The sequence below is a fragment of the Chlorocebus sabaeus genome, chromosome 18, assembly GCF_047675955.1.
Source record: "Chlorocebus sabaeus isolate Y175 chromosome 18, mChlSab1.0.hap1, whole genome shotgun sequence".
NCBI lineage: Eukaryota > Metazoa > Chordata > Mammalia > Primates > Cercopithecidae > Chlorocebus > Chlorocebus sabaeus.
Genome location: NC_132921.1, coordinates 51342164 through 51368578, shown reverse-complemented (window position 1 = coordinate 51368578; position 26415 = coordinate 51342164). Strand labels below are relative to the sequence as shown.

The 26415-nt window shown below is 37.2% G+C and overlaps 1 protein-coding gene across 3 annotated transcripts in view; it reads right to left on the bottom strand.

Annotated features, from left to right (window-relative positions):
- Positions 1-932: 932 nt before the first annotated feature.
- B4GALT6 (beta-1,4-galactosyltransferase 6) overlaps positions 933-26415 on the bottom strand; it is a 64338-nt gene continuing 38855 nt past the window's right edge. For all 3 annotated transcript variants that reach the window (XM_007974366.3, XM_037982422.2, XM_007974364.3), the window contains 6 exons: positions 25950-26074; positions 19172-19288; positions 9327-9514; positions 5707-5829; positions 4992-5093; positions 933-4484 (listed from right to left, as the gene is read on the bottom strand). In XM_007974366.3, coding sequence (XP_007972557.1) covers positions 4337-4484; positions 4992-5093; positions 5707-5829; positions 9327-9514; positions 19172-19288; positions 25950-26074 — 803 coding nt within the window. In that variant the 3' untranslated portion in view covers positions 933-4336. The remainder of the gene's footprint in view (positions 4485-4991; positions 5094-5706; positions 5830-9326; positions 9515-19171; positions 19289-25949; positions 26075-26415) is intronic.

The window sequence follows — 26415 nt, the reverse complement described above, 5'->3', positions numbered from 1 at the left end:
TTGAGAAAGATCCAAGTTTTATTTTTCACACTGTATTTTTTCTTTTCATTGTATACTTGAGTGGCAAATCACTTTTCTGAAGTCATTTAAATCAAGAGCAACACAGTACATGCTCCTTAAAAACAGACTTCTCTAAATAATATTTTGGTCCAGAAGATACCCAACAACCTTGAATCTTTGTCTAAAGATAGCACAAAAAGTGTATGTATAATGTGTGTTACATGTATAGGATATCAAGGAGGTATAATGATCATATATACAAAATATATAATAATCACACACACACACACATATGATCATTAAATGAAGTTACTATGTTTTCACAAGAGGACATATAAATACCATAGGTGGGGCAGACTAAGCTGACTAAATTTCATGGCTTTAAATGATTATGATTTAATGTCTGGTTTTAGTTGTGACATGCAGTGATAATATCCCTATAGATCATATTATACATAAAGTAATTACAATTCATTTCACAAATAGTTGATAAAACTCATGATCTCACAATCTAGTCTCAAATACAAATCTAGTCCCTAGGTATTTTTGAGATTTGGGTCTTTGCCTTAAAAGTCATCGATACCTGAAAAACACGTAGTAAACTGAGCATAACACACCAACTTAATTTATTGAAGCTGTGCAGGGAGAAGAAAATTTATCCTAAAATGAATTCTTAAATATTTATCTTGATATAGTAGATTACTAATTGTTGCACTAATGAAAAATACTTAAATACTACCTTTTGAGATAAAGGAATAAAGTGATCTCCAAATGTATTTAAGCTGTGGTTACCTTATGCTTACATTGCAACCCTAGTGTCAACCAAGATATTCACCAATAATTCATTTAAAATTTAGGATAACAAACAAACAAAAATCCCAGGTAACCCAAAAAAGTTCCTGAGAGGAAAATAATTACATCTTCACACAAAGTCTTTAGAACATTATATTTCATAAAAGACAATGATAAAAAAGTACAAACATTTCCATGAGAAGCAAAAGAAGAAGAAAAGTGGGATACAAGAAATTACTAGCATGTATTTCAGTGCATTTATGTAGAAGCCTTTCATCTAAATAAATAAAATAATCTTAAGTACACTTCCTCTTTCTGATAAACAGTACTACGACCATTTTAGTTCTCTCAACTGGCATACTTGCAAATCCAAGACAATAAATCTAGAATAGTATTTATTTGAAAAACACATAAAGAAATATATCAAAGACAAGCAAAGGCCAAATAAAATGACAAAATCTGCTTTCACTTGTAGGAAGCCTCCAGAAAGAGAATATTGTATTAGACATTTTTCCACTTTGTTTTAAAACAGATATCAGTATCTTGGCTGGCAAAAGGGTATATAAGGAAGTTTTTAATACATAACTGTATCTACTTAATATTATAAAGTTTTGTTACTGAATACCTTTTCACAAAAACAAAAACTTAAATGTAGATTTAAAAAATACTCATAAAACCCTAGTTTTGGCAAAAAATTAACTATCTCCACTGTGAATTAGATATCATGTTACAGCAAATGTGTACTCTTTTCCTTTTCTTCTCTACAGACAGGCCCATTAGTCATTACTTCTTTCTGTAGTTGAAAAGCACCATGTAATTTTCCCAGTTAGTGCCATAGGGACCTCCTAGTAGCCCTAAGTCCACATATACGGGTTTCTTGACTTTGATACTAAGAAATACAACAGATAAGTTATCAGAGGATGTCTTCATAATTTCAGAAAGATCTCAATTTGCTTGACCTCATTTGTTTAGAAATGAAGTAATAATACTCTTTCCATAGACATACCTAGCATTGCACTGGATATGGAATAGGCAATCAATATATGCTCATTAATAAATCCTCCAAGCATAGTATAAAGAAGATAATTTTCATTTGCAATATATTTGTTAATCTTTATGTAATAATTTATTGTCATACAATGAAGATAAATGGGCACAGCTCTGTCACTTACAGAAACATATTAAGGTCACCGTTTATAGGCAGAAGTAATTTTAGGTCTACACTAAAAAAGCAAACCAAACAAACAAAAAGCAAACTAATTAGGTGGTTTTCACGAGATGACAAACCATATTCAAAACGGAAAAAAAGAAAAGTGTTTATGTCTCACTCCTGAAACAAAAATTAACGTCAGACTTAAGAAAATAAGGCAGATACTAGTAGTACTAAGTTTTCTTGAAACTGTAAAATATATATAAAAATGAAAAGATACCGACTGTGGACAGCTCCACATTGATCAACAAATGTTAACATTCTCAATCTTTCATTGACTTTAAAAAACTACGTAATAGAAACAGAAAATGAACTGATATACAAATTAAGTAAAAATATCGTAATTTTCAGGTTTGATTTTTCATTATTTTGAGTACCACAAAAAACTGAAATATAAATATTTTGGAAATAGTTCTAAGAAATATGAAAATATTTTGTTTGGTATTATAACAGAGAAGCTATCCATTTTCTCAAAGTGTAAGAATTCAATTATTTTATGATTTAGTTTGTGGTCATTTGTGTTATCACTATTGCCATAAAAATGACACTTCAAAATAAAACTTACAATCTGAGATAAATAACCATAGTTCTGTTTTAGGTAAACAATCCTTGAGGCAAACAAATATTATCCAAACGTCTCTCATGTATAGATTTCTATTGTTCATCATTGTTGTTGAAGATTTGTTTTATAGATATTTAATTTTTTGTTTAAAATTTGTGAAAATATCAAGATATTTTAAAGAATCTTTACAATTGCTAATTTTCAAAAAAAAAAAAAAAATACCTTTTGGCTTTACTGTGGAAAAGTTCATCCAAAATTAAGATATGTACTTGATATCAGGTAGTAAGACCTTTTTTCAGAGAACAGTCATATGAAGATAACTGGACAAAGCCCTGACAATCATGCAAACATATAAGATACTACATATAGAAGACATTATAGCATCAGTGCACTGAATAACTCATCATGTATTTTAAGATAATTCTATTAAATTATACTTTTAGATACTATAAATAGAAGACATAATAGTATCAGCGCACTGAATAACTGATCATGTATTTTAAGATAATTCTAAAAATTACACTTTCAGAAAGAAAATTTTAGTAATTAATACCAGAGATATAATCTCTTAAAAGTGAAAAAAACAAAATATAATTTGAATGAAACTAACATTCAAGGGTCCCCTCCAAAAGTGAAATTCTGTCTGAGAACTAAACTTAAAATTTGTTTTTATCTACTAAGTATTTATCTTCATAAAAATAGAATATTTCATTCTTATCTAATAGTATAATTCATTTGTATATTATAAGCACTATTGGGTTTTCTTCCATAGATCATTCTTTTAAAAACACTGACTTGATTTCTTTTTAAATGAAGATACTTTTTTTGGCTCTTCTGAACTGGAAATAATAAAAGTGCTGTTCACTGTGAATTAAAAAAAAAATACAGAGTATAAACACACAACCTTGGAAACATTTTTTGAGGCACAAAATCCCTGACACACCAGAGATACATGAAAGACATTTAACATAAAGAGGTCCTTTATATCATGTCACATCACAACTTTTAAGATTTTCTTGGTAATACTCATGCAATATGCATAAACAATATGGTTGTGATTTCTAGCAAAATCAGATGAGATTGCAAGCAAGGAAAAACATAGGTAATCCCGGTAGGAAGAAAAGCTGTTTAAGTCCTTTCTTCTTTCCCTTTAAAGCCTAAGAAAGCTATGACTTCTTCCACACAAAAGGCTGAGGTCTAAAGCTCAAAACTAGTATAACAGTTTACTGTATTAGTTGGCTGTCAATTATTGACAGTTCTTTCATTTCACACAAGGGTTAACCTTTGTTTAGTGACATAAATTTAGTGAGTTTTTTTTTCATGCAAATAAAAAATGTCTATAAAAGTCCAATAAAGGTATAACCGATTACATGCAAAACTGCAACACATTTAATTTTTCAACAATTTGCACACATTAATTTATATCACATATATACAAAATATGTTTAAACGGAAATAAAAGCATTCTCTTGAATTAAATTATAGATTTTAGTATAAAAATTTTTCTCTTCATAGGGAGCTTTCTTAACTTCCAACCTTAAGTAGTGGCTTCCAGTTTCTGCGATGTTCGCCATAGAGGTGTGTCTCAGAGCAGGGAGGACGGGTGAGAGAAGGGTGACTGTATATAATCCCACTCTGTAAACATTGAGGACTGCTGGCTCTTCTCAAGGAAAAGGGCACTGTGACACAGCCAATCGCTGACCTCCACTAAGGGTGTGCTCCAAGTTAATGATCCAGCATTGTGGTCTATCTTGCCACGACAGCCATTTCTTTTAATAGTCTTCGATTGGAGCTAACTCTGGCATGAGATTTACAGATATGTTTGTATACAACCTATCAACCAGTATTTTTGGCCTATATATTAAATTGTTCAACCCATCGATGTACTGACGCTCCTTGGAATACCTTAGTAATTTATACCTATAGTTTTAGAGGGGAAAAAAAAAGGAACAAAACATGTTCAAACAGGAAAACTGATAAGGACTGTGTTCAAGGTCATCTTATAATTAAAGCACTTAATGCTCTTTACAATTTCTGGTTCTTGTACATAATTTAAGAATCTCTAAACCATTATTCTAAATTAGCAATTTTACTACTCAAAAAATGCCACCTGAAAACATTATTTTGCACTTTTACAATTAGACATTTTTAGTAAAAGAAACGTTGCGTTTTGTTACATAAATACTTTTACATAGTTAACCAGGCTCTTTAACGTAAATATATATATTTATTAACACATACATATCTCTTCAAAACAAGCACCAAAAATGCTTCCTTCTGTAAAGATTCCCTTCAGCAAAAAACACTTCCCTTCCATTATGAAAATTCCCTTCAGCAGCTTTTTTGGGGTTCAATGCATTTTTATTTACCTTTCATATATTCAACAGCTTTGGAAACCTTGGTATCTGAAGATGACATTCAACTTACCGTCCTAAAAACTGGACTTCACCTCTATGGTGATGAGGAATTGACTTGTATTTTCCTAAGTCTCCCTCTGGTCTGGTTACATTATATCCAGCATAGTGAACTCTACAATATCATATATGGAAATGAAAATACAGGGAAATAAAATTTGAAAATGGGTTATGTGAGTTCAATTTTAAAACACAACAGAATGCTCTAATCCAGGGTTCCCCAACCCCTGGGCCACAAACCAGTATAGGTCTATGGCCTGTTGAAAACTGGGCCACACAGCAGGAGGTGAGCAATCATTACTGCCTGAGCTCCACCTCCTGTCAGACCACCGAACGGCATTAGATTTTCAGAGGAACACAAACCCTATTGTAAATGCACACGTGAGGGATCTAGTTTGCGTGCTCCTTATGAGAATCTAATGCCTGATGATCTGAGGTGGAACAGTTTTCTCCTGAAACCATCCTCCCCGGTCCATGGAAAAATTATCTTCCAGGAGACTGGTCCCTGGTGCCAAAAAAGTTGGGGACTGCTGCTCTAATCTATATGTTGCCAGTAATTTCAGAAAGCAGTCTTAATGAAAAAAAGGAGAAACACAAAATAGGGTTTAGAAACCTCAAACATTTCCCATCCTTAAGAATCTTCTTGGAATAGATAAGTATTACAATTTACCTAATATAAATAAGATTTATAAAAATTCTATTAGTGAACAATTTGTACCTCAACATACCTGTTCCAAAGGTCATCATCTTCTCCTCCCCATCCCCAGAAGGCATTAGGAAAACCATTGATCTTTCTAAATTGTTCCACTGTCAGTCCACTTACACCACCAAAAAATTCTTTATATGGAAGACTAGAAAAGAAAGATACAGTATTCGAAAAATAAGATCATAATAGTTTCCCACGTGAAATGAAGGTTTCAGTCTTTTGTGTGCTTTGCAAAATATGCCTTTATATTCTATATAGACAAATATGTTAGAAAATGTGAAGTACAGCAAGATACAAAACATCTTTATATTCTAGTGAAACAAGTACATGTAAATGTGTTATGTTAAATGTAAAGCACTTATGGAAACCTAAATTTAATATTTAGTATACAAATAAGACTCAAAACAAAACCTGTAAGGCTCAAACCCCAGTGCCCCAAAATTGTATATTTTGACAACAAAAGTAAACATGATTAAATATATTAATAATGGTCAATGCATGTCAGATGTTCCTAAACTAGTAACACTTAAAAAATTAACTGAATTATAAATGCATTATTTATTATATAAAGCAGGATAAATATCAATTACAAAAGACAACTCTAGCATTAATTTTCTAGTTGTCTAATTTTATAATGATCTTATCTGTCAGGATTATACTCTTAAAATATTTACGGATATTTACAAATATATTCATTTTCAATGCACTGATATTTACAGAAACAACTATATTTTTATTTGGATTTTATTTCCCTTACCCTTCCCTAACTCATATTCCAAGGAATGTGTCAAACAATGCAATGTGTTTAAACTTTTCTGAACTGTATTTTTACTTAGCTAAACTGTGTGTTTAGGTATAGATTGGCTTCTGACGTTTAGGCAGCGTCCCTAGACCTGCAATCCTGAATACATTCCCGTGGACTGAAACATGCCCCTGGGGAGCAGATGTCAGAGCACAGAAAACGTGAGCATGCAGAGTACCCAAAACTCAAGCTGAGGGAAACCTGGCTGCGACCACAGCAAAGCTGTCTCAGAGGAGGGAGCTTTTCGTTAGAGAGACTTGCCTCACATTCTGAGAAGGACGTGCTGTTTGCCAGCTGAGGTCTTGTGTGGCACACAGACCAAGGAAGAGTAGTTCCTTCATGGAAGCCTAGGGTTGTAGGAGAAAGCAGTCTTGCCCTCACCCTAGGTCAAAGGTACTCCAAGATAGTAATAGCAACACTGACCCTAAAGACAACCATACTCTCCTGAGACCTCTCAAGGTTCACTCTTGGGAGCTTAGTGTTCTGGTATTTTAGTAAGACTAGCTGAGGGTTCCACAGGGCCAATACACTTTCTTGGCACCGTGTACTTCCCACATCAGATGGATTATTCTTGCCCAGGCTAGTAGTTTAGGAAAAACCTGAGATCGTCAGATAGGGAGACATGAATAAATGTGTCTGTGTGTTTACTGACATGTATAAATCAGCAAGCCTATCAATTCCATTTACTGCTCTAAGTGGAAATAATCAATTGTACTATACAAAGAATGGAAAGTTATTAGGTAAAATGAAGGTATAACAGATAAACTAAAGAAGAGAAAACAAAATCCAACAAGTCAAACTCTTGCAGTGTTTATCTTACACTGTCCAAAGTGGGAGAGACACCACACCTGAGGGTCTGAGTTCTCTGGTCAGCAGCAGTGTGGCCACCACTGTGGGGCAGGGACGCTTCACCAGGCTTCATCCCACAGCTGAAGTCTATGCACTGTCCAGCCCAGGCCTTGATCTACTGCCATTCTCCCTGAGCTACATTCTAATTACTATCCAAACATCCAAGATGCCTAACCAACCCAGGGACTAGTCTAGATGGATATGAATACAGCTGACCCTTGAACAACACAGGTTTGAGCTGCGCAAGTCCACGGATACACAATTTTTTTTCAATAAACGTTACATTGAATGTGCCTCTCCTGCCTCCTTTTCCATCTTCAACTCTCTCACCTTGCCACCCTTGAGACCCCAAGACCAACCCCTCCTCTTCCTTAGCCTACTCCACGTGAGGACGATGAGGATGAAGACCTTTAGGATGATCCACTTCCACCTAATGGACAGTAAATATATTTTCCCTTCCTTCTAATTTTCTTAATAACATCTTCTCTCTAGCGTACTTTACGGTAAAAATATGGTATACAATACACACAACATACAAAATATGTGTTACTCAATTGTTTACATTATTGATACGGCTTTTGGCTAACAGTAGGCTATTAGTAGTTAAGCTTTTGGGGAGTAAAAAGTTATACTAGATTTTCAGCTGCATTCTGGTGGGGGAGGGGGCAGTCACCACTCTAACCCCTGCATTACTCAAGGGTCAACTGTATTTTGTTTACTAGAAATTGACATTTACAACTTAACAACAAATTATTTAGACAAAAAACAAATTAATTTAGAATTTAACAACAAATTAATTTAGAATTCCTAGTTTATATGACCTTTATCATTTTGTGTGTGTGTGTGAAAATCGGTTACCCTGTATCTAATTTGATTCTAGCAAACTGACCAAAATCAAGTTTCCAGAAGTGGTAAGAACCAGATTATGAACCTTGATGGCCTTCTTCAAGGTAACCCCATACTCAAAGTTCAGATACAGAGGTAACAAAGAAAAAGGTTTTCTAATGATAACAATGACTAGCAAAAACAAAACAAAACAAAACAAAAACAAAAACAAAAGGAAGGAGGAAGAGGAGAAGGAAGAGGTGGAGAAGGAGCAGGAGGAAGGAAGGAAGAAAGAGGAAGAAGCAGGGAGGGGGAAGGAGGGGAGCAGGAGTGGGGAGGAGGAAGAGGAAGAGGAAGAAGAAGAGGAAGAAAGAAGCAAGCATTATTTTCCTGCTTGTGTCAGACTTTTTGCTTCTCTCTACTCTGTTGATTAGCACTAGGCAAAACTGTGACACAGGCAACATCTTCCTGCCCTAAGCAACAAAAAGCTTTCTTTTCTCTCCACTCCCGTTAGCCAATGAAAACTGTGATCCTTTCCCCAGGTTAGACCTGCATTCTTTCATGTCCTTTTAAGTTACTATCTCAGCTCTGATAACTGTTCACATTTTAAATTATCTCCAATTAGAGAACGAAAAGATTTGGTTTTCTTATTATGAAGGGGCAGGTCAAGAATGCATAGTTTGAAGACGATAAACAGCACTTTGTGGCCCTCCAAACCATCACTGGGGGAGAGCAGACAGGAGTCAAGATGAGTTATGCACCTACCACACAGCAGGCACAGAGCACATGTGATCTCACAGCAGCTATATGGATGGGATCTATTATCCCAGTGAACAAGGAATATACCTTCAGAGATGCAAGTGACTAACCTGTAAGTCCTGGAACTGTAAGTGTGAGAACCCAAGTTTAAATCTGTGTGTGTCTGACTGCAGAAACTAGGCTCTCTTTCCCACCACACCACATTCAAACTTCTGTGTAAGGAAGCACCCACGGGAACGAAAAGCCACTCTGTGTCCTGGCTCCCCAGGAGGACATGATAGAGTTAAAGATGATGTTCTTGGGGTTCCTGAGTTCTCTCAGATTTAGGGACATAATGCAGCTACCATTTCAATGCTATGACTGTGCAATTACATCGTACAGTATCAGGAATAGTGCACACTACTTACATATACATGTATTTATCCAGCTTTGCAGCAAAATGACGTGGCATTTCTCCACATCCGTAATAGTTTCGGTCGTTTTCAGGTAGATGATCCACATCGTGGAAGATTACACAGTCCCAGACACTGTCTTTCATGGCCTCTTTGAAGCCCACATTGAAGAGCATCGCACGGTTAAAGGGTTGTGTGCCAGTCTTCATGGAGCAGACCGAGAGAAGAAAATAGAAATGTACTCACACTTCATCATCTGACTTTTTTTTTTTCTTTTTTTTGTATTTTTACTAGAGACAGGGTTTCACCAGGTTGGCCAGTCTGGTCTCCAACTACTGACCTCGTGATCCGCCCGCCTTGGCCTCCCAAAGTGCTGGGATTACAGGCGTGAGCCATCACACCAGGCCCCCATCTGACTTTTTTCTATTATTTTTCAAACTTGTTGCATTATGGTCAAATGATTACAATAATTAGACCCAAATGAAACAGACAAATAATAAACATACTTTAGGATTTTCAAATATACTGTTTAAATTTACTTACCATATTATTTTATAATTTAACAACATAGAAGAAAACAGTGTATAGTCCATTGGTACATCAGCACATTTATATAATTGATATTTCTGCTCTACTTCAAATACATCAGGATATAGATTACTTGTGGCGAGCAAAAAAAGTCATTAAAAATAATATAGGTTTTATTTTTTTAGTGGAGCTTGCCATATGCTGTCAAGACTAAGAGAAGAGAAAAGTGGAAACGACTCAACAGTGACCCATCTCTAAAGTACTAACACCAGGGAGGTCTAACTTTCTATTATTAATGCTTATAATAAATATCAAGAGCATTTTAGAGAAAAAACAATTGGAACTTATTACACAAAGCCCAACTTCCTTTATTACAACCATTTTCTTTTATTATTACAGAAAATACATTAAAGTACATGGGCAATAAATAGTTTCTATTATTGCTTATGATAAAGATTAAGGGCATTTTAAGGAACGAAAAATAGAATTTTATTATACAGAACCCAACTCCCTATATTACAACTATTTTCCTTTATTTATCAGTGAACATATATTAAGGTGCACTGGCAATAAAAAAACCTTCATTCTGCATCTAAACAAAATTAAAGAGCATTTACCAATATTTTAGCAACATTCATCAAAACCATTTCTAAAATATATTAAAAAAAGGATTATTACAGAAGTGAACGAGACACACACTGTAGTCATCATCAGAGCGCTGCCTCAAGAGTGAAAAATTACTAATTTTTAGCCCTAGGCCTTGCACTAACTTGAGGTAATAGAAGTCACTATTTTTTACAGCCTCTTTTTTCACCAGTGAAAGAGAATAAAAAGAAAAGGGAGTTAAATTACAATGTTATGACTAGTACATCAACATCCGCTTTAACAAACTACTTTCCTTTAAGGTTTTAAAAATAGTTTTTATTAAACGTGGACATAACACTCAAAGGCTTATAACAGAAATTAAAAGTTCCATATCTAATCCATCTCCATCCCCCAAGAGCAATACATTTCAACTCTTCCCGTTTATTCTGGTATTTATCCACATATTTTGAGGAAATTAGAGTCCTGATATTTCTTGCTTCTTTCACTTTAGACACTGTCTCTTGACTTCTTATCATGGTAGTGGAGGAGTTAAACCACCACACTTCTTGCCCCTACCTCTATTCTCCCAATACAGTTTTATCATAATTTTTGGTTAAATCAAGAATTTACCTTATTAGGACTATGTAAATATTTAATATTTCTTCAGTGATGAATAAATTGATTCTATCTTCTTTTGCAAACTGGGAGTAACTATAGTTTTCTATATAACTACCATATTATTACTTTGTACAAAAGGCCCAAGAAATATGCCCTACACCTATCAATAATTGATGTAATCATTCAAACACATCAAATCATCTATCAATTCCTTCTCCATCTCTCAAGCCCAACTCTCCCTTGCCGTCTCCAGACCATGTGTGAATATCACCTGGGTCGTCTTCACGCCCTAAATCACCCACGCCTTTTCCTTGGCTTTCTCAATTTGCTGAGGCACATTCTTCGGGAGCTTCCTAAGTAAAGACCCATGGAAAACATGTTTTTAGCCAATTAATGACTGAAAATGCCATTAGTCGACTCTCACATTTGTCATTTTGACTGGGTAAAAAATTCCAGGAAAAAAAAAATTTCCAGTATTGCTGAGAATGTTCACAGGTTTCTGATTCATAATCATTTGTCATTTTTCCTAGAATTCCCAGCATTCTAAAACTTTTGTAATATCTTCTCTTTTCCATTTATATTCTAAAATTTTTAAATAATACATTTCAAGGCAGATTTGTATCTTACTCATGTGTGCATGTGGGGCCCCTTTAATGTAAAGATTCCCACCTTCACGTTGGGGAAATTTTCTCATGGTCTGTGGTCATTTGTCTCTCACTCCCCTCAAATTTTTTTCTGCTGTATTTTTTACAGTACCTTGATTAGTGAATGTTATTAACTATCTACTGATGTGTAACAAATCATAGCAAAATTTAGTGGCTTAAAAAGACAATAGTCTCAGCCTGGGCAACATGGTGAAACCCCAACTCTACAAAAAATACAAAAATTAGCCAGGCATGGTGACACGTGCCTGTAGTCCCAGCTACTCAGGAAGCTGAGGTGGGAAGATAGCTCGAGCCCGGGAGGTCCAGGCTACAGTGAGTCGAGATTGCATCACTGTACTCCAGCCTGGACAACAGAGAGAGACCCTGTCGAATGAATGAATGAATGAATGAATGAATGAATGAATGAATGAATGAAATAATCATTTATCATGCTGTTGGCTTCTGGGGAGAGGGAATTCTGGGAGCAGCGTGGAGATGCCTCAACTCTGCTCCATTAAGTTCAGGGCCTCAGCTGGAAGACTGAAGGCTGGGCAGCTGGACACGTTGGAAGGCTTGACTAGGGGCAGAAGGATCCACTTCCAAGGTGACTCACTCGCATGGCTGTGAGATGGTGCTGGCAAGGCGGCTCTTCTCCACAGGGCTGCTTGGGCATCCATATGACAGGGCAGCAGCCTTTCCAACAGCAACTGATCCAAGAGATCAAGGCGGAAGCAGCAACGTCTTTTATGACCTAGCCTCAAAAGCCATGTACTGTCCCTCCCACAGTATGCGGCTTCCCGTGCAAAGCAGTCCTTATTCGTGGTGGGAAGAGACTACACCGGGTCTGATTACAAGGAGGCAAAGACCCCTGGGGGCCACCTTAGAGGGTGGTTACTTCCATGACATACTGGTACTCTTAGATAGATTCTTTTATTTTCTTAGCTTTGGTTCTATTTGGGGGAGTTATTTTATCTTCCAGCCATTCTATTGAAAGTTTTGTTTCAGTTATTTTCATTTTTTCAATAACTTTCTTGTTCTCTGATTATTCTTCATGATATACTATTTCTGTTCCACAGATTATCTTTCCTTCCCTCATTATAGATCCTGATGATGAGATTTTGTCCTTTTTCAAAATTTCCTCTGCTTCCTCCATTATCTGTATTTTCTACACTTCCTTTTTGGCTTGCATTTGTCTCCTCCTGTGGAGGATTTCTTCAGATATCTGGGGATCCTTGACTTGCCCAATCATGTTGGAGAACAAGGCACACAACAGGTGAGGGTGAAATGGGAAATGTTCCCTTATGCCCCTCGCAGGGTATACGATGGGGGTGTGGCTCGCTTCTTCAGTGCCCTGCTACTCAAACCTCTAGGGGAAACAGGCAGACGGGCAGGTTGTGGGGCTCTGAGCCCACGGCAGTGTCTAGGGGTGAATGTTTGCAGCTGAAGCCCTGGTGGGCCTGTGTTACATACAGTATGTTCTTTCAGTTTAGCCGTCCATAGGTGGCTTGTGTTTATCAGCTCAGTTACACTCTCTGCCTTATCACAAGGACAGAGGGCTTCCTGTATCCCATATGTTGCCTTGGTGTACTGGAAGAATCAGATCACGTGGGGGCTTGGAGGAGTACAAGGTTTTATTGAGTGGAAGTAGCTCTCAGCAGATGAATGGGGAGCCAGAGGGAGATGGCGCGGGAAGGTGGTTTTCCCCTGGAGTTGGGCTGCTCAGAGGCCGGGCTCTCCTCCAATCGCCCTGGTCAAACTTGGTGTTGTTCTACCAGTCAGTGGCCTGCCAGCGCCTGCCGGTGTGGTATGCTCTTCCGCTGGTGTGTTCCTCTCGACATCCACCTGCTTGTTTCTCTTCTTGCCAGGATCTCGGGGGCTTTTATAGGCACAGGATGGGGGCGTGATAGGCCAGGGTGGTCTTGGGAAATGCAACAATTGGGCATGAAAACAGATATGCTTGTCCTCACCTAGGTCCACGGGACAGGCCCGGCAGTGAAGCCTTCACCAGGGATCCACCCTTCTCTACCAAGCACTTCCCTGCCCACCTCCCGTATCAAGAGGAATACATATGCAAGTATTATTGCAAACCACTCTTGACTCATACAAGCACAGACACACACACATCCCTGAACCAAACTGAAACAACAAACAAAAGTAGGCATGGCTCAGGAAGTAGCAATGCCTTTCTTTATTCAGGACAAAAACCCTGGCATCATGTTTGACTTTTCTCCATCACTCAGGCTACATATCCAATTCATCAGCAACTCATACCACTTTAAAACCCAAGGTGGCTGAAACTCAACCACTGCTCACCACCTCCTCCACCACCACAGCTGCCCAAATGGTAACCATCTCCTACCTGGACAACTGCTAAAGCTGTCTAACGCTCTCCTTGCGTTAGCCATGTCCCTCTACAGCTTATTCTTAACACAGTAGCCATAGCCATTTTGTAAACTTAGATTAAGTTGTTCCTCTACTTAAGACCTTCTAGAAGGCAGTGGAGGGTTTTAAGTGGAGGAGAGACTTACATTAGGTCAGTATACATTAATACAAAACTACCACCTATCACATACATTTCAATGTGAAATATGAGGTAACAATACCAAAAGTGGTACAAGCTGGCATGGAGAACTGGTCTTCAAGTGTTACCAGACTTTCTTTAGGTTTCTAAAACATCACTTTATCCAGTGTCTTCTGAAGGTTTTACGTAGAGGAATGACTTAACCTACCTGACACAGGATAATCCAAGCCCTCAGCCTGTACTTGCTTATCTGCTTCTCTGATTTCCTCCCCAGAATGTTCCTCAGCTGATGCTCTGGCGACACCGACCTCTTTGCTCAAACACACCAAGTATTCTCCTGCCTTCTCCAGAGTGCACAGCCTCTACATCAGCATGGCGTTCTCCTCTACATCATTCCAGGATGCTCTGATCTCACCTCCCCAGAGAGGTCTTCCCCAAATGCTCTGCAAAAAAGAGCACCTCTACCCGCCCTTACCACTCTCTGCCCTGAGTGCCATGGAGATACTGCACAATGATTTACTACTGCCCGTCCTTCTGGGCCAGCAAAAGAAGGGACCTTGTCTGGTTTGTTCACTGCCATATTCCTTTTGTTGAATGAATGAAACTGGGCTGCAGGGAGCTGATAAAGTGACAGGCTAGCCTTTTCCTTTCGAGACCTTCAAATATCAGATTTGGACTCTTCTTCCCGGAGATAATTTATTTCTCTGGCGAAGACACCACTACGCCCTGCCACAGCTTGAGGGGTGGGGGGATTCACACCTGGCTGTTGGCTTCAAAAGGCCAGACAGGGAAGGCCTGGGGTCCCTAAGATCAGCATGCAGACTTACTCAATCCCCCTGGTTTTAGGCCCTACCACACAGCTGCGTCAGCACTCTCAGGAGCTTCCTGCTACACTTTTTCCACAGGTTCAACTGGAAAAAGTTGCTACAAGATACAACAGAGTAATCACCTGGCAGTACAAGTAAAGATGAGCAACTGGGAATGTGGCTGTTTTGTAGTCAAACTTTTAAACCATCTCCTTACTTTAGCGCAGTGCTTCAGCCTACCTTCAGTGACAGCACTGAGACAGAGGTGTGTCCAGCTAATTGACTCTAGTCTTGTCACATCACCCTCTACAAGCACGTGGGTTTGCACATCCTCTGTTCTGCTAGGCGTCAGCACTCCATCTGCTTCCTGACTTAACAGAAACGTGTGAAAATCTCTCACCCACGACTTTCTGTCCTTGAGGTTTAATAACTTTTCAAAAGTTTTTCCTCTCACTCTCATTTTAGGAGTTTGGAAAGAAGTAGTGAACCCATGTCCATCCTCCATATTTAACTAGAATTCCTGAGCTGCTCTTCAATTGCTTAGCACTCCCTGGGCACCTGTCTGGCAGAAAAATTACTTTTCTATTTCAAATATGGTGAAGATGTTTCTAGCTCAAAACCTCACTCTATCAAATACACGGTCCTGAATTAATATTGATCAAGCCTGAGACTCAGACTTAAAAGGTTTGAAAATAAAAATGCAGACCTTAGTTGCCTTGCAAAGATTGCTTCATCACATACACCAAATAACCAGTCAACTCTCAGAATAATATGCCTTTAAAAACAGAGACAGGCCACAGTGACTCATGCCTGTAGTCCCAGCACCTTGGGAGGCTGAGGCAGGTGGATCACGAGGTCAGGAGATCGAGACCATCCTGGCAACATGGAGAAACCCTCTCTCTACTAAAAATACAAAAATTAGCTGGGTGTGGTGGCACGTGCCTGTAGTCCCAGTGACTTGGGAGGCTGAGGCACGAGAATCACTTGAACCCAGGAGGTAGAGGTTGCAGTGAGCCGAGATCGCACCACTGCACTCCAGCCTGGCAACAGAGCGAGACTCCGTCTTAAAACCAACCAACCAACCAACCACAGAGACAGCTCTCTCACCTCTCAACACATTATGCGGAATTGAATTTTACACAAAAGAAACCAGCACTTTCCTAGATCAGTAAAACTGAGGTACAAATCTACAACCACAGCTACCATGAAAGCAGATAAAAATTTTCACTTGTTAGGTAAAAAAAGTCACATTTCACAGTATAGACTATTACATTAAAAAGTACATAAGGCACAAAACCTAAAGGATGGTTTACACACACAGAAGGATGGTATGTTATATTAAATACCAAGCATTTCCATGGAGAAAAAGCAGAGGTAAAAAGCTAAGAGTGAGAAACTTAAAAAAAAAAAAAAAGGCAGATTTAGAATAAAGGAACTGGAGAAACTATAACCATCTTAGGAATAAAAATTTGAGTATTTTCCAAAAATTAGCCGGACATGATGGTGAGTGCCTGTAATCCCAGCTACTTGGGAGGCTAAGGCAGGAGAATCACTTGAACCCGGGAGGCAGAGGTTGCAGTGAGCCAAGACTGCGCTATTGCACTCCAGCCTGGGCGACAGAGGGAGACTCCATCCTAAAAACAAAAATTTTTTTGAGTATTTTCTACCAAAAGAAAAGATAAAAGTATCTAATAATACAAGCCAGGTAACTTTGTCTATCATTTATACTGTTACTTATCTATTGAAAACTAAGGAAATAAAGCCTAGCGGACTTTTTAGTAGAAACTGACAAGCAGAGTCAATGGAACGCAGAGACCAGAAACAGACCTGCATACATATGACGTGTATATGTTAAGTGATTTTCAACAAAGGTGCTAAAGCAATTCAATGGTAAAAACAGTCTTTTCAACAAGTGGTGATGAAACAACTACATAAAACTTCACTCTTAGCTCATATCACATCTAAAGATTAACTCAATGATTAGCCTAAGTGTAAGCTTAAAACTATTAAGCTTCTGGAATAATGAGAAAATCATAGAGAACAATTTCTCAAATATAATACAAAAAGCACAAGCTATAAAAACAAAAATAATAAATTGGACTTCCATCAAAATTTAAAACTTGCTTTTCAAAAGAGTCAAAAAAATAAAAAGGCAAGCCATAGACTATATTTGCAAAACGTATGTCTTACAAAAGACCTGTATTTAAAATATATAAAGAATTCCTACAACTCAGTAAAACAAAGACAACCCAATTGAAAAATGAGCAAAAGATCTGAACAGAAATTTCACCAAAGAAGGCCTATGGGTAGCAAATAAGTGAATGAAAAGATGATTGACATTAGTAATCAGGGAAATAAGATACTACCACAGACCCACTAAAATGGCTAAGATTAAAAAGACTGACCATACCAAGTGCTGGCAATGATGTAAAGCAATTGGAAAGGTCAGTACACATTAACAGAAAATTACCATCTATCACATACACTTAAATGTGAAATATGAGGTGACAATACCAAAGTGATATAAGCTGGCATGGATAACTGGTCTTCAGGTGTTATCAGATCTTTTTTAGGTTTCCAAAACATCACTCTATCCATGTTTAGAAATAATGTAGAAAATTACATTCTTTCTTCTTTTTTTTTTTTTTAAATTTTTTGAGACGGAGTCTCACTCTACCGCCCAGGCTGGTGCAGTGGTGCAATCTTGGCTCACTGCCACCTCCACCTCCTGGGTTCAATCAATTTCCTGCCTCAGTCTCCCAAGTAGCTGAGATTACAGGTGCCTGTCACCATGGCTGGCTAATTTTTGTATTTTTAGTAGAGATGAGGTTTCACCATCTTGGCCAGGCTGCTCTTGACTCCTGACTTTGTGATCCACCTGCCTCGGCCTCCCAAAGTGCTGGGATTATAGGCATAAGCCACCACACCAGGCCAAATTCTTTCTTTATATATACACCTTATAGCCTTTAAACAAAGACTACAAAAAGTAAGTCAGGGTCATTTCAACTCTATTTGAATTAACTATGTTAAAGAATTATGATGTATTCAGCTTTGATAGCCTCTGTTCAGAAACAAAAGGAATAAGCTTTTTTTGACAATATTTTAAAATTCCACTCTCCACCTGGTTATCTCTTAAAGAATCAGAGAATCTCAAATTTGGAAGGGATCTTGGGCATCACATCGTTTAGTCTTCCATGTAATGTACGCTTTTTTTTTTTTTTTTTTTTGACCTGTCAGCTCACTGAATGCATATTTACTTACCAACTGTAGAGCTGGGTCTATATCCTACAACAGAAACAGTCAAGGTTCCTCTACCAAGAAAGATGACTTTGAAAATGAAAAACTGAAAACAGGACAGAAAATGTTTAATGTATACTACTTTTTGTTTTTAGGTTTAATAACTGGCTCTCATTTAGGTGTCTCTGATTACCTAATAAAGTTAATCCAATATTGATTTTCAGGGATAGCCAGCAACTATCCCACAGTACAAAGAAATCCTCAATCGAGAATAACCTATGCTTTGCTATTGAGTTAAAAAAAGAAAAAAAACTTTCCTTCCTTTTCTGTAGTTAAATTCAGGAGTCATAAACTGAAATGTTTTTTCAAATCAAACACTGCAAATATAGCTGAGGTAACTGTAGGGTGCTTCAGTATAATTCAGAAAAGAACTTTGAGTTGCACCAGTTATGAGTCCAGATGTCTGTACATGAGTCTAAATGCTGCCAAGTAGCCTAAATTAGAAAATAAGCAGTTTCTCAATTAAATGAAACTTTACAGAGGTTTTCAAAAATAAAGATCATAAGCCTAACGAAAACATCAAAAGGAATAATACTACACGTCAAAGACACATTTAATCCTGTAAGGTAAGTATCAGCTGTATAGCTATTTTAAAAACCAGAGATTGACAATCCAATATTTAGAATGTCATTAAAATATAACAAGGCTATCATACTAAAGTGAAACATGATTGCTAATTAACTCATTTGACCAAATTACTATTATAAGAAATATATAGGCCCAATCCAAAATGTAATTTCACCCAAGCATAAAACAAAGAATTTGACTTACCTTATTAATCCTAAACTACTAACATGTTTAACCAAATCTAAGAGTTTAGACTCTAGTATACTTAGTGACCACTGTGAAAGGTATTCTTACCTGTTCAATGACATAAAAGGCAAATTCCAGCCGCTGCTTCTGGAGCATTGGAATCAAATGTAAGAAAAAGATTGGAAGATGTTCATGGCGATTACGGAAGGGAATAAGAACTGCCACCTTTAAAACAAAATAGCCATGTATGTAAGTAAATACAGTAGCACATCCTAGAGGTCAGTATAAAAATTAATCCTTGAAAACTTCTCATGGTTTTAAAGCCACGCCCTTATAAATTTTCTCATCAGAAATACAGCATTAAGCAAACACGGAAAGAGTCCTTGCTGCATGCTTCTTATAAAGCTGAGAGGTAGAAGAGGTTCTGAAGGTTTTTCTAAGGATTGTGGTCTTTAACCTGTGAACACCAAGAGAAATTGTGGAAGGATTTGAAAGAGTGATAAATCAGATGTGGTGACTGCAAAGACTACTTTGGTGGCAGTACGGAGAGCAGATTGGAGAAGACGAAAAAGTTGGTCAGGCAATTAATACAACTGTTGAGAAAAGAGGTCATGGTAGCTTAAACTAAGAGGAGGATAAAGGAGAAGAGAAGTACATGGGTTTTCAACACATCTAAGAGGTAAGCTAGCAGGATTTGGCTATCAACTGGGCATGAAAAGTAAGGGAGGGGAATGTATCGTAAGAGTAACTTCTTGGTTTTAGAGTAGATCCTAAATAATAACTTTCTGGATTTTGAATTGAATTTAAAAGACATTTCACTTGAATATCTACTGTCTTACACATGGTTTCTCTGTCCTAGAGATATTTTCAGAAATATAATAGAAACCAAAATCTTCAAACATGGGGTTCCAGCCATAGCATACAAGAAAACCTCACTCATACATGATATTGCCCCAAAATACACATGAAGTTTGATAATATAATGTTTTTCATTTAATCAAAATGTAGAATTAAGTTTTTGATACATTTTTAAAATGTATTTCAGTGGTAGGATAACATTCAGTTTAAAATGAAGTTGGCAACAATCCATAACAAGAAAAGATGATGTAAGCAGCACAGAAATTTGTCCTTTACCAATCAAAGAAATTTGTTCTCACCCAAAATGTAAAAGAAAAAAAAACGTACATAGAAATGAAAATAGTTCTAGTATGTTAATCTTTCTTCTAATATGAAACAAAAAACCTAATGTAATTCTCAAACCCAACACTTAAAAACACCATCTATATAAAATGTTTTAATGTAATACAGGAATAAATGAATAATCATCAATCATCACTAATTCAAATCCTCCATTTCTTGGATCCAAACTTTGTCATACAATCTATATCTCCTTATAATTTAGATTTTGTCTTTGAAAAACCTAAAGTGTTTTCTAAATTACTTTTCTCAGCAACTTCCTAGCTGAGCTAGCTTTATTATTATAGTGAATTTTCTAAGGAAACTGAAATTAAAGCAAGTTTTCCACAGATCATAAATTCCAAATCATTAGATTTTCAAAAAAAGACAACAGTGAAAGTATATCTAACCAAAATACCTCTGTCACTCTATAATCTGGATTTTTAAAACATACAATCTAAACTGGTTGTAACAGAATATTGTGAAAGAACATTAAATCTATGATTTTATCTAGATTTAGATAAAATTTAGATAAAAATCTAAAATTTTATCTATACCAAATAAAGTTTATTAATAAATGGATAAATAATTGAGAATAATTGAGAATGCATAAGTTGTACACCTAATCCTTTTAAAATCAGGACCTGATATTAGACATCATCAAACGAAAATAATACTTAACCATGTATTTTACATTACCAGGATCACAGATGGCAGAAATTTTTAAATTATTCAAACATTTTCATTTATAAAGAGAACAAAAAATGATTTAGTAAAATTGAAGATGTCTAAACTACAAACTCCACCATTCATTTTCCCCTAATGCTGATGGGATAGCAAAAAAAAAAAAAAAAAAAGAGAGACAATGGCTGCTATGAGGTTGACGTTTTCATGATTATATTAATTACGGCATATCTGTCTGGCAAATGGTACGAACTAAAGAGGTCTGGTGCCCTTGCCAGCCCAACTTTGGGTTCCACTCCCATTTAAAGGTCTCTCTTGGCTCAGGAGCCTGAGGACCACGAGGCTACCCCAGCAACACCCGCCCAACACACCCAAGACCTCCTTCCTGCCCCCGCACAATGGCTGCCAACTGTACTGGAACTATATACTGAGGCGGGACTTACTGCTGGGCTTCATTGCCAATGGCTGGCATATTCAAGGAATTCCCAAATCAAAACAACTGCCAACCCAGCTCAGGGGTTTGCTTTTAGGATAGGAAAGTGCTATGAAAAGTAAAAGGAATAAAAGGGGTTAGATGGTGAGTACATATCCCACTACTGACCTTATCTAAAGCATATCCATGTGATAACACGTAGCTTCATAAGTCAAGCCTGCCCTTCTTGATTTGGAAGTTGGCCACAAGTTGGCCACCTATGACATAATGTCAATGAGCTGTAAAAGCAGTTAATGCCAATTATAGATATTTGAGGGAAGAAATTATTAAATGGCTACAGAAGCCCGATTAAAGACAGTGCATATTAATTAAAGACAATTAGACTGAGTGATGAGCTGAACATATAAGGATAAATAAAAGGTAAAGTTCTAGCTCCCAATACAATAACCTCTTCAATGAAGTATTTAAATATCAAGAGGTTTTTTTTTTTTAAAATCTTATAAGGAAACTGAGACAGTAATGAAAGAAAGAAATCACCAGTGTCTTGGCAAATTCAAATAAGCTAACCCACTGTGCTAACAGCAAACAGATGTCCAAATTTTAATGAGAGGGTTATTAAAGATTGTGAATATGTGATCAATCTAAAGCAAAGCTTTTATTAAAGTAAAGCTAAACAATATCTTAAAAATTCATCTGGCACATCAGTTCTTGTGTTTGTGGAAGAATGTCCTGCATAGTTTACAATTTTTTGTCTAGAAAATATCTCAGTGTTCTGTGATCATTTATTTTAAGGCTTAATAGCCTGTTTCGGGACATTCTTTCTTCTATGTGCCCTAATTTGCTGTTTGAGCCACTCTCTTGTTGATACACCTCCAGTGGAGACCAAGAACATCTGGTCATTATCTTCTGATAAAACAACACTTCATCCTCCTGAATCTCTCCTCACCACCTCTTGATCAAGCAAAATTATTCCATTCAGTTTGCTCCTACTTTAAAATCACAAATCTTGCTGAACATGTGCACCATTTTTTCCCTTGCTTATTTTCTCCTATATACACCATGAGGAGATCATCAAGAAAAATGTGTATCACATCAAATTCTCCCACCAAGTTTCTGTCCTACTTTCAAATTTTCAGCACACCAGCAGCTACGGTGTGTCCCTAAATGACATGGCTTTAGGCTTGGGAACCTTAAGGTAAATCTAGCTATCTGCCACTGAGTAATCAGAAGCTGGTAAACCCTTATTCTCCTTCAGTGTTTTTAGTTCCATCTTCCTATTCCTCCCAATTTCCAGTACCTACAGGAGCAATTCTCAAACTGGAAGCACCTGGTCAAACATGCAAGTTCTTGTTCCTTCCCACCAATAGAATCAGTATGTTTGAGGACTGAGTTCAAGAATCTGCATTTTTTTTTTTTCTTTTAAGATGGGGTTTCATTCCGTAGCCCAGGATGGAGTACAGTGGTGTGATCACAGCTGCACCAAACTCCTGGGCTCAAATGATCCTTCTGCCTCAGTCTCCCAAAGCACTGGGATTACAGGTTTGAACTACCACACCTGGCCAAAAATCAGCATTTTTACCATATGCCTCAAGTAGTTCTGAAACAGGGAGGCCAAGACCCATCTTTGAGGTACATTGGACTACAAATGAAACTCCAGGCCTCTGGGTAGACAAGAGCATCAAGCAGCTGCCTGGTTCTTTAAGCCTGGAAGTGACAGACCAAAGTTGTTCATCAAGCCCTCCATTTGAAATCTGAATGGAAAGTCAATGTCACAGGTAAACGCTTCACTTTTAATGACCTGCAAAGCATCCTCATGTTCTTTAGATATAAGCTTGCCCCATAAGCTGTCCAACCTGTGCAGAAATCTTCTACTCAAACCTGCAGCATTCAGGAATATCTAGGAATCGCTGAAATTACTACTGATTTTTTGTTTGTTTGTTTTTTGAGACGGAGTCTCACTCTGTTGCCCAGGCTGGAGTGCAGTGGCACGATCTCTGCTCATTGCAACCTCTGCCTCACGGGTTCAAGCAATTCTCCTGTCTCAGCCTCCCGAATAGCTGGGATTACAGGCCTGCATCACCACGCCCAGCTAATTTTTTGTATTTTTAGGAGGGATTGGGGTGGGGGGGGGTCTCACCAGGTTGGCCAGCTGAAATTACTCGTTTTGAAAGATCTCAGTTCTATCTAATTTGCCATCAACTAACTGCACTGGTATTTTTCTCATTTAAAAAAGGGGCCTCAAATATTAAGAATCAAGTTGATGACAGATGTTTAACATAAATCTAGTCATTTCTTACTTCCCTCTCTCTCTACTGTTCCAATATGAGAATGGAACATTATCAGTAAGCAGGTAGGGACGGGTAGGGGGAGAAACTGTGTAACTAACTATTTAGTGAGATGATAGTTATATAATATTTATGTGAATATAGCTCACTTCTGAATAATCTCCAAAATTCCTTTCATACCTTTAGTTGTGTAATTCTGAACTACAGACTATATTCTGAGAAGGGTTTGCTAAAAGCTGAAATAAAAGCAGCATTATCATATAGTTCCTAAATAAAATAAGTTAATTTATTTTGAGACAGTCTTGCTCTTTTACCCAAGCTAGAGCGCAGTGGTGCAATCTTGGCTCACTGCAGCCTCCACATCCCAGGTTCAAGCAAATCTCACACCTCAGCCTCCTGAGTAGCTGGGATGTGCCACTATTGTATTTTTAGTAGGGATGAGGTTTCGCCATGTTGGCCAGGCTGGTCTCAAACTCCTGGCCTCAAGTGATCTGCCCACCTCAGCCTCCCAAAGTGCTGGGATTACAGGTATGAATCTTAGATCCCTGAATTAGTTTCTTTCCAGGAACTCTTCTCAATACTGTTACCTACTGAGTCATATGTAGTTTATAGTCTACTAATATCTCTTAAGTAGGAACTACTCATGTGATACACCGGTCTCCTGGAAAACGAGAAGAAAACAAAAAAATTTAAAATTCATCTGGTATAGATCACTGGAAACGGGACAAGAAGACTTCACTTTTCCTATCCCAAACTGTTCTACTAGTATGCTACTAGTAGAGCACACCTGAGGGGTGTGCCATATCCTGTACAAACAACTATCTGAGTATCAGCCTCCGTGCTATCCCACAGCCTCGGTGACTGAGTGTGCTTCTTTTTCTATTAGCACTCAATATACACCCTCAATACCCAAATGTTAAAAATAATTTATGTGCCCAGGTTATTTTTAAAAGGTGGAATGTACATAAATTGGGCCGCATTTCATATAGATACAAATGTGAGGAAAATCAATCAAGAAATATGAAGAGATTCATTTGTTAAATGAATCTGATCTGAGAAATAGTGTAAGGTAATTATAAAATAAAATGTTTTGCTAAAATTGGTACTGGAATCCATTTAAGCAGCTTCATAATTTGTTCAAGGCAATAAGAAAGCTGACCATTTACTGAATCATTTGTAACAAGGCCAAAAAGGCTTTTATTTGCCTTATAGAATTAATTCAACAAAACTGTGTTTAGTGCTTAACTCACACAAGCCAATGTGCTCTGTGTTGGGAATACAGATACAAATAATACACATCTTCAAACACAAAGAGTTCATGGTAGATGAAGTCAGAGGGTCTTTTTCATGAGTTTAACGGCATATGATTTTCCTTCCTACCAGTGGGGTTTTTTTTGTGCGGGGGAGGTGAACATACAAATATTCTAGAAGTATACTAATGTTTTAAAAGAGAAAACTGAAACTGTCTCCAGATCAAGATTATATCACAATTCTTCAGGAAATAACATTTGATTTAATCAGTTGTAGTCTTCATTGGAATTACATAAATGTTATTTCTTACTCAAACGTAATAACATTAGATGAATATGCACTTATTAACCAATTTCACAGCTTTGAGGGCAAGTCTGGTTTAAATTATCGCTTTCAATTTTTCAAAAGCAGCAGAGGCAAACCCACCCCGTTACAGTTTTTCAAACAAAACACTGAATAGAATTCTGACATACCAAAAAGACTGAAAGCTTGGGCTGTGCCTTCTGAAGCCAAGAAGAGCCCAAAGTCCAACTTTTCAAGTCCCACAGTGATCTCTGAGCAGCCTCTTTATAATCTTGGATTCTGAGAAACACAGCTTGAAGACCCCAACGCCAGACCAAACTGAAAATCAGGATATTAATATCCTCCGAGTGAGTTCTCACGATTCCAGAAATAGGTGAGGCTATGCTTGCAGGTGTCAGTAATCATTAGGGACAGCTGCAGGAGGCAGGGAACTCACAGCCTCTCTTCCAAATAGAACAGAACAACAGAAAAAATCTGTTTTCCAAGCCAAACTCAAGTCACGTATTTATTACCAGGAACTCAAAGAGAATGAACCGAGCATCTATTTTGTATCTACACAGGTGCATTTACAGTCTTCACATGTTAACACTTAAATCACATTTGAATTATAAATAGTAAACATTAAAGACAAAAATACTGATGTTTTAAATTTATCAAGACTTAAAGACATTTGTCTCTGTATTTTGAATCAAGCACATTCTTTCCTCAAATGCATAGTAACAGTCAAATTGCTTATGAAAAGAATTTACCTCACCTTCCATCTGGGTTTACAGTCTTTTGGCCTCCAATGACCCCCTGGCTCAATATCTAAATCCTTGGAGAAGAGTTGATGGATTTCATCAAAACTGACTTCGCTTACATTGACACTGAGGAATCCTCCTGCAAATTAAAAATGTGAAGAATTGTTTTAATATTTTTTGCCTCAAAGATCTAGTAGAACAAATAATAATCAGCAGGGTGATGGCGTAACTTAGTTGCCAGGAAAATACAGTTTATTCCTATTACCACCACAAAATTATGAATAGCACCCCCTTTCACTTTTAGTTTCAATAATATATATGGTCACCCTACTATGTTTGGTAAATCAGCCAAAGAAAATCAAATTCTTTTTAAAAACCTTTTTGCTTTTGGGTAACATATCAAATAATTTAATATTCTTTGGAAAATGTTTGCATGTCATTATAACTTAACACTGCAATTTAACAACTATTCAAATATTT